The 8,634-nt window shown below is 36.0% G+C and overlaps 1 protein-coding gene across 1 annotated transcript; it reads left to right on the forward strand.

The window, feature by feature from the left end:
• LOC109708392 (solute carrier family 25 member 44-like) lies at window positions 4,080-8,075 on the forward strand. Its single transcript, XM_020230111.1, has 6 exons — window positions 4,080-4,241; window positions 5,986-6,367; window positions 6,701-6,897; window positions 7,015-7,168; window positions 7,311-7,470; window positions 7,586-8,075. The coding sequence occupies exons 1-6, from the start codon at window positions 4,162-4,164 to the stop codon at window positions 7,609-7,611; spliced, it is 999 nt and encodes a 332-aa protein (XP_020085700.1). The 5' UTR covers window positions 4,080-4,161; the 3' UTR covers window positions 7,612-8,075.

The following is an 8,634-nucleotide window of genomic DNA, read 5'->3' on the forward strand; positions in this document are numbered from 1 at the left end:
AATTATGTCTCGTCATTACAACCACTATATTATTTGCAGTTGCTCTGGGGACGGTTCGATAGACTCAAGCTATTTGGCCGAGCGTTTTTTTATTGTGAACTTAACCATCTTAAGACACTGCGGTTCGGCGACGTTACTCCTGGGCCGATTCGGACTGCATCGTTCCTATCCTCTAGTTGGTTATGATTAATTAGAAAGAGAGGCAGGCGGCGTAATCGGCCACCCTGTGCTGTGACCGCGAGTGAGAGCAGAGATCTTGTTTGGAAGTAATGATTATTTTCTTTATTTGTTATTGTGTGTGATAGGTATGGAATTCGATCTCTCTCGGTAAGTTCGAATCCTAGTTGATTTACATTTCTAGCTAAGTTTATTTCTAAATGAAATAAATGAAGCGGGTAGCGTACTACTTATCTCTCAAAAAAAAAAAAAAACAAAAGCTTGAGTCTCTAGTCTTTGTAACTTGCTCATTCTTGAGCAATAAAATTTCTGTTTTTTCTTCTTTCCGGTGAACAATAATTCAATATGACATTTGTATATCAAATAGTCAGTCTCGGTTTTTCGGTTTCGTATACAAACTTTTATTTTTATTTTATTTGGATTTAGTTTTGGGTTTGAATTTTTTTATCGGGTCAGATTCGGATGCGGTTTTGAACTTCAATTTCTTATCGAAGTTTGTAAAAAAATTGCCCTAAAACCTACCTGTTGGCATTCCTAATCTATCCAACTACCTACCTATCTTCGAAAATAGTGAGTTGGGGGTCCATTACATGGAAAGTTATATATATATAGAGAGAGAGAGTGTGTGTGTGTGTTCGACTACTATACTTTTATAAGTATAGGTCTCTTTGTACTTATAAGGTTTCGATCGTTAGATCTACTCTTTTGATCAGTTTCACCCGTTAGATCATCATACTATTCAACCAATCACCTATTCAACCCTAGGGGACAATTATTAACCTAATCGGGGACCACTATCATCCTAACAACACATCTTTTTATCGAACGGCTGAAAACTTATGAATACAAAGGGACTTAAACTCATAAAAATATAGTAGTCCTAGCCTCTCTCTCTCTCTCTCTATATATATATAGAGAGAGAGAGTGTCCTGCTGGGATACTATCGATATAGCACCAAGGGCTTGGTGCTATCGAGTTTTCCGCTGTTATATTTAACCCTGATCATTTTTATCCGTTAGATTATACTATTAAATCAATAACTCACTCAACCCTAAGGGGCTCACATCATCCTAACTACATATTTTTTAATCCAAAGGCCGAAAACCTAATAGCACAAATAATTTAGTACTATTGATAGTATCCCAGCCTCGTTCTATATATATATATATATATATATGCACACACACATGTTTTTTTTTTTATTTTAAATGAAGATAAAAGGAGTTTCTAGAAGCGAAAGGTTTTTAACAAGGTGAGCACGTTCATAATTTCATAAACTATCTAAATAAGATGTATTATATATGTAGATATTTTTTGCAAACTATGTTGATAACACAAAGAACTCCTAAATATAAAATTTTTATTTTAATATCTCATCTTTTTAATTTGTCTATTCCAATCCATATAGTATCTTAGCTACCGTTTGGTTCGGGGTTAAGAAAAAACTAGTTATTTCAGGGATAGGGTTAAGTTCAGGGTTAAGCTCGGGTTAGAGTATTTTTGTGTTTGGTTGGAGTTTGGAGTTAGTTCAGGATAGTGGAAAATAGTGTTTGGTTAGAATAGGTAGGATAAGAAGGATAGTGGGTTATTATGAATAGAAAATAATATTTGGTTCGGATTTCGTCAGGTTAGGTGGGGTTAGTTAATCCGCAATAGCCCATTTGAGATGGAATTAGCTAACCCCACCAATTTTTGAAGGTGTTTAAAGATAGCATGAGGGTTAAGGGATTATTCTACCCCTTAACCTCCAACCAAACAAAGGCTTAAAAAATATTTAGTATGAACATATATACACAGCTTGTTATCTTAATTTTGGTCCACACGTGCATCAATCCTCAATACCTTTGCGTCAAATCAAATCAATATGTGTACAGGAAAGTTTTTTGTAAATAATTATAATATTTGCTATTAATTTATGTGATGTTTAATTCCTTGCCTTTGTCATTACAGATTGGTTGACAATGTCATGGCACCTAAAATGCTTAAAAAGAAATTTTTAATATATATACGAATTTCGGTGATTTAATTTTTTCTTTTTGAGANTTTTTTTTTTTTTTTTTTTTTTTTTTTATGTTTAGCGAAAAAAGTGAGCTCGTGATTGGCTTGTGTTTATTTAAAATGAGCGAGCAGAGTTGAAGCCAATGAATGTTTAGTCGAACACGAGTTTGTTGTGCTTTGCTTGATATTTCAGTAACGAGTAGGACTGTCAATGAGCCAAATACAAGCAAGCTCATTAAAATATCGAGTTAAAAAATTTAACTTGCGTTCGGCTTATTTATTGACGAGTTGAACATGATCTGACTCGCGAATAGTAAGCCAGATTATCAGTCCTACTACCAGGTGAAAAGTTGAAAGAAAATTAGAAAACTAGAATCTTAATTTAATAATTTAAATTCACAATGTTGGTCTCTTTACATGTGGGTTGGCCTAAAATCCGAATAGTACAAATTTATATATACATTTAGTTATATGGAACAGAATACAAGCGACCTAACCCCAGCTCATATTCGACTCGTTTATTAAACGAGCAATCGATCTCTAGCTCGTAACGAGTCGTGGTTATATTCGAGCTATATCCAATCAAACACGAGTAAGCTTATCCTAACTCGTGCTTGGCTCGTTTATTAAACAAGCGATCGGTCTCAAACTCATATTGAGCCGACCACGAGCTGACTCACAAACAACGAGCTGTATTGCCAGTGCTAGTAACAGCTAAACTTGATCAAATTTGGTACCGCACCGAGCCGTACCGTGCCGAGCAGGATTTTTTTTTTTTTAATATCTTTCGTCATGAGAGCCCAATAATTTTTTTTGGATAGTATTTAATATACCCCCTAAAACTTCAAAAATATTTAATATATCTTTGGTTGACCAAATTGCCCTCATTGATTTTCAAAACTTCCTTCAAATATCTCCAAATCTTTGGGTTTATATTGAAAATTGGAGTTTAGAATGGTATTTTAATAATTTTAGAATAAATTTAAAAATTTTGCATAGTAGTCAAGGGTATTTTAGTAATTTTAAAATAAATTTAAAAATTTTGAATAGTGGTGGGGTGAGTGCCGGGTCCATGGCTTAGTTTTTGTGGGCTTAACGAATTTGGGCCGGGTTTGGGCTCCAAAATACAAGTAGTCCCATACCCGACCCATTATCAAAACCCGGACACGTGCTTTGCCACGTGTCACGCCCACAGCAAGCATGAGTCACGTGACGGATACAAAAATTTCGGGTCAAAAAATGATCGACTCGAAGCTTCTCCCGAGTCACGTCACGACCGACTCCTCACGAGTCACGACACGAGTTGTAGAAATGCAGCAATATCCCTCAAGTTTACGAAATTCTGATGTAGCCTCCTCAACTTTTACTTTATTTTCTAGGGAATTTTAAAATATTCAACCAAATTGAACAAACTTTTCGACTTGATTTACCAAAATAAATAAATTTGAAAATATTAGAAGTTAAAGAGGGGCTAATAATAAAATTTAGGGTAAATTTCAAATACCACTTATGTGATTTTACACTTTCTCATCTTAGAATCTTATAGGTCAAAATGTATCAATTTAGTATATCGTGGTTTCATTTTTTTTTTCGTTAAATTATATAAAAAACTTTAGATACTCTATCTAAGTTTATCGAATATTCATTTTAATACTTTTTAGTTTTAACTTCGTAACTGATTTAATAAAAAGAAAATAGCAGAAGAGATAATAAAGAAAATAACAGTGTACTAAATAAATACACTTTAAATTATAAGGTACAAAAGTAAGAATATGTGAAACTACAGGGGTGGTATTTGAAATTTTCTCTAAAATTTAGTATTCAGAGTGTTGTGTGCTTCAGATTATAGTATAGTTAAGGGGGTTTTCCTACATTTTTACCATCCGATATAATCAAAGTCTCTCTCTCTCTCTCTCTCTCTCCGACATTTTTGGGCGTATTCAATTCGATCCCTCCTCCTCGTCGTCGGTGGCGGCGGCGGCGGAGATGGCGGTGGAGGCGGAGGCGGCGACGGCGGCGGCGGCGGCCGACCTCGCCCTCTCGGAGACCAACATCAAGTGGGACAGGTCCTCGATCTTCTCTTTTTCTTAAAAAAAAAATTTCCCGATTTTTTCCGTCTATTTTGCCCATTTAATTGGGTTTTGGGGATTAGGAGAGTTGAATTTGCTTGAATTTGCTTACAAATCGGATTTTCTGAAATTGGTTGGGTTGTTTGGGGGGTTCGGTGCGATTTGAGCTCTTGTTGTTGGTGATAACTGTTGATTTAGGGCATTTTACGGGGTCATTTGATCATCTACTGGTTTTTGTTCAATTGGAGAGTTGAATTTGCTCAACAATCCGATTTTATTAAATGTGTTTTGGCTGTTTTGGCGCTTGGTGCGATTTGAGCGCTCGTGTTGGTGATATTGTGGATTTCGGGCATTTATTTTTGTAGGTATTTAATCCTAGTATTATAATTTGAACATAGGTTTGTGAATAAGTTTATGGAGAAGCGTTGATCGCGTATGTTATTGCGAGTATATAAGAAATGCTTTTTTGAAACCCCTGTTTTTGTGAAATGGAAAATTATTGGTTTAAAAGCTTTTTTTTTTGCTACTTTATTAACTGCATCAAGTTTTTTCATCTTGTGAGGCTTAGGTTGATGAACATGTCCAAATTGCTGCAGGTGTAATAAGAATTTGTTTAATAGTTGAACTGCTAATTAGATCTCTGTTGTGATGTGCTAATGCTCTATGTGGGACTTTGATGAGATTACGTTACGTGCTATGAAAAAGTATGAAAAATACTCCGTTTGTTTTCTTACGTAATGTCACGTATGTGGTGCGATGAGTCAGTTACGATATATTTTTTGCAGTCCGATCAGAAAATGGAGGAGCATATATTAACTAATAGCTTTAGATGGCTCTCAATCCCAAACGAGTCCTAAGTAGTGCGAGTATGTAATGGTCAAGCCCTAGATATGAACAAAAAGAATTTATGGTTCTTCATTAAAGGTGAATAGAGCAATGAAGGCCAAGCACTTCTTAGTTTGTTAGGCCGAAAATTATTGTTACGACGCATGCCTTCATTGAGTGTGAGGTTCAGTTCAGAAAGGTTTCTAGAAAGATTTGTAAAAAGAGAGAAGGAGATAAAGCTCATTAGCAATTTACGTGGTTTGGCTTTGAAGCCTATGTTTGTGGGTCGTATGCGTGTATGTTACGCATTGCTAACTAAGTTACATCTTGATATCGTAAGCTATTTCGAATGAATAGATTGTTGCTATCTAATATCTGAAGAAACCCAACTTGGAAGGGAAGACTGCCATACTGAGGACCTAACTGATTTAGATTTATTTTGGCTTCAAGACCAAATTGAAGGACCTGACTGAATTAGATTCTGTTTGGTTCGGAGACAAAAACCGTGGGACCCTACTGATTTAGACTTTGTTTCGCTGAATATGATGCAAGAACTTTCTGGTTTGGTTTAGTTCTTCAAATTTTTAAGCAGGAAACTTTGTTTGGCTGAAAGTAATGAAATCACCAAAACCAAATCAAGTTGACCCCTATCGAGAACCGGGGTAAATGCCTGTATAACTATTGTCGAACTACAATAAATACTCCTCCGACAAGTGTATTAAAAGAATCTGTATTTATGGCAGGTATCTCTGGTATAAAACACAAATCTCTAAGTGACATAGTGATGTAGTATTTTAATAATTAAGAGGGTGAAGCTGGAAATTGCCCTTATTAGTACTAGTTTTGTTCAATTTGGAGGTGTTGAGCTTCAAATTATTAATAAAATGTTATTATTTCTGGTTTTGGGTTTTCTTAGGTTGGACAAGACGAGATTCCATGTCATCGGAGCAGTCCTCTTTACTGCCCAACAAGGCTTATTACATCCAACAGCTGTGGTGAAAACTAGAATGCAAGTTGACGGAGGTGGGCTCTCTCATATGAATGGCTTCTCAGTATTCAAAAAGATACTTAAACAAGATGGTGTACCTGGCATTTTCAGAGGTTTTGGTACCTCTGCTATCGGCGCCTTACCAGGGCGGGTATTGGCACTCACTGCGCTCGAAGTATCAAAAGATATAATGATGAAATACTCCGAAGGTTCGGATACTAATGAGGCAACACAAATTGCCGTGGCTAATGGAGTGGCCGGCTTGGTGTCAACTATAATTTCCTGCACATATTTTGTGCCCTTAGATGTGGTAAGCATGATGTTCTTTCTATTTCTTTTCGTATCTCGTTCGAATATTCATGAACCTTTCCAAAAGCAAGCAGTATGGTTCATTTATATTCTAGAGTCTGATAATGCAGTGAGAGCTTTTTTGTTGAGTGTTTTAAAATAGCTTCCTGCTGTAGCAGAAGCAGAAACTTGCCAAAACGCCTGGCTGCTTCTCTGAGTAGAGTAACTCGTTCTGAAACTAAGTCAGGTAGGCACTACATGTCTAATACTGGTCGATGATATTATGCGAACTTCAAAAAAAAAAAAAAAAATTACAGCATTAATAATTTTGTGTTTTGAAATATTCCGAATGTAGATTTGCCAGAGGTTAATGGTCCAAGGCCTACCAGGAATGACCAAATATAACGGCCCATTTGATGTTATCAACAAAGTGCTCAAGGTGGAGGGTTTTCGCGGTTTATATAGAGGCTTTGGATTAACAATATTGACCCAGTCACCTGCCTCGGCACTTTGGTGGGGCGCATACGGTGCCGCTCAGCATGCAATCTGGAGGTGCTTACACTTGTTATCGAAGTTGAAATTCGCAAAAAATGTGCTGTATCTTTTACTTGTAGGAATGTTTGAGATGGTAAAAGATTAGCTCCTTATTTTTTGTTTTAATTAATTTAGGAGCTTGGGGTATGGAAATGGAAATGGAAACGAAAAGGAGGAGAAACCGTCTGAGTTAGAGCTAGTTACAGTTCAGGCGACTGCGGGGACTATTGCTGGCGCATGTTCGTCAATTCTCACTACTCCGATAGATACGATCAAAACACGATTGCAGGTGAACTAATCTAAGTACTCATTCTTCAATCAAATGTTTTTGCTGTTACTCACAAACATACTCTTTAATATTCATTCATCTGCGTAAAATCTAATTTTTCGTCTCACTATGCACTCTTTTCTCTTTTCTTCCCAAATCACAGGTGATGGATAACTACGGCGCCGGGAGGCCGTCGGTCGTGAAAACGACGAAGCTGCTCTTGGAGGAAGATGGCTGGAGAGGCTTCTACCGAGGATTCGGACCTCGTTTTCTGAACATGTCACTATGGGGAACATCAATGATTGTTACATATGAACTTATCAGTGAGACTCTCCACCAGAGCTGCTCTTTATCACTTTTCTCAAACTTTTTTCTACTCGGCGCTTTGTTTACATTAATAATCTTGCTTTTCATGTCAACTTTGTCGGACTTCTGCAGAGCGGCTCTCCGTGAAGCGAGATTGAGTTCGATCCTGACGACTTTTTCGCAGCGTAGTCGTTCTCTGAAACTGCGCAATCTTCGACAGATGATATTGTTTGATCTGTTTTTCTCCTTCCTTTTCTACTTCGCTTCACAGGGATGAGGCCGGAAAAGCGTAGGGCATCTGCGGCATTGTCAAAAGAAAGAGGATATCGAAAACTTCCATCCAGTTCATGCTGAACACTGTAAGTATGTGATGATTCCATCTTTAGCCATTTTCTGATCCTCAAATTTTTTTTTCCCCTTCATTTTTTTTTTTTTTGGTTCTTATAGTTATGTTACAGTATAAGATGTCCTGCAGTTTTCATGATTTATGTAGACATTTAATTTAGGGTAAGTCGCACTTCTGACTTTCTGAATTGTTGCAGCTAAATTTTACGGTCAAATTTAGTTGGTTAAATTTTGATGGGTTGTTAATGTAAAAGTGATGTGAAAGTATTGTGTTTGATAATGCGATAATAAGTAAGATAATATAGAGTTGAGCTAAAATACTATCGGTAGTAAACGAGCCGTTTTACTACCGATTTGTTTTCGATGATAGAGCTTCCAAATTGACGATCGGCTTCGTTAAATATGATCTAAACTATTTAAACTACCTAGAAATCAAATTTCACGCACTTTTGATATTGTTCTTTTATCCATCAAGTGAACAGAAAAATGAATGGCTAAAAATAAATATTCTTTAAAAAATGATGATAGGAATTTTATAATCAAGATCAAGAGTATATATATATATCTGAAATTTCTTTTTTTTTAGAGCACTTGAAACTAAGGAAAAAAAAAGTACCGCAAAACGCCAGCAATGTTAATTTTATAATTTCAATTCACTTTATTTATCCTATTTTGGTTTTCTAAATGCTACACATTTGATCATCTTATAGCTTGCCAATTTGATAATTATTTGACTTGATTTACACATGTAATTAATTGGGAGAAAAAAAAAACTTACTGACTATAGTTCTTATCTACTATTCCATAACGTTAGAGTCGAAATCATCTTTATTATT

This window comes from Ananas comosus, linkage group 4 (assembly GCF_001540865.1).
Source record: "Ananas comosus cultivar F153 linkage group 4, ASM154086v1, whole genome shotgun sequence".
In the NCBI taxonomy this organism is placed as follows: domain Eukaryota; kingdom Viridiplantae; phylum Streptophyta; class Magnoliopsida; order Poales; family Bromeliaceae; genus Ananas; species Ananas comosus.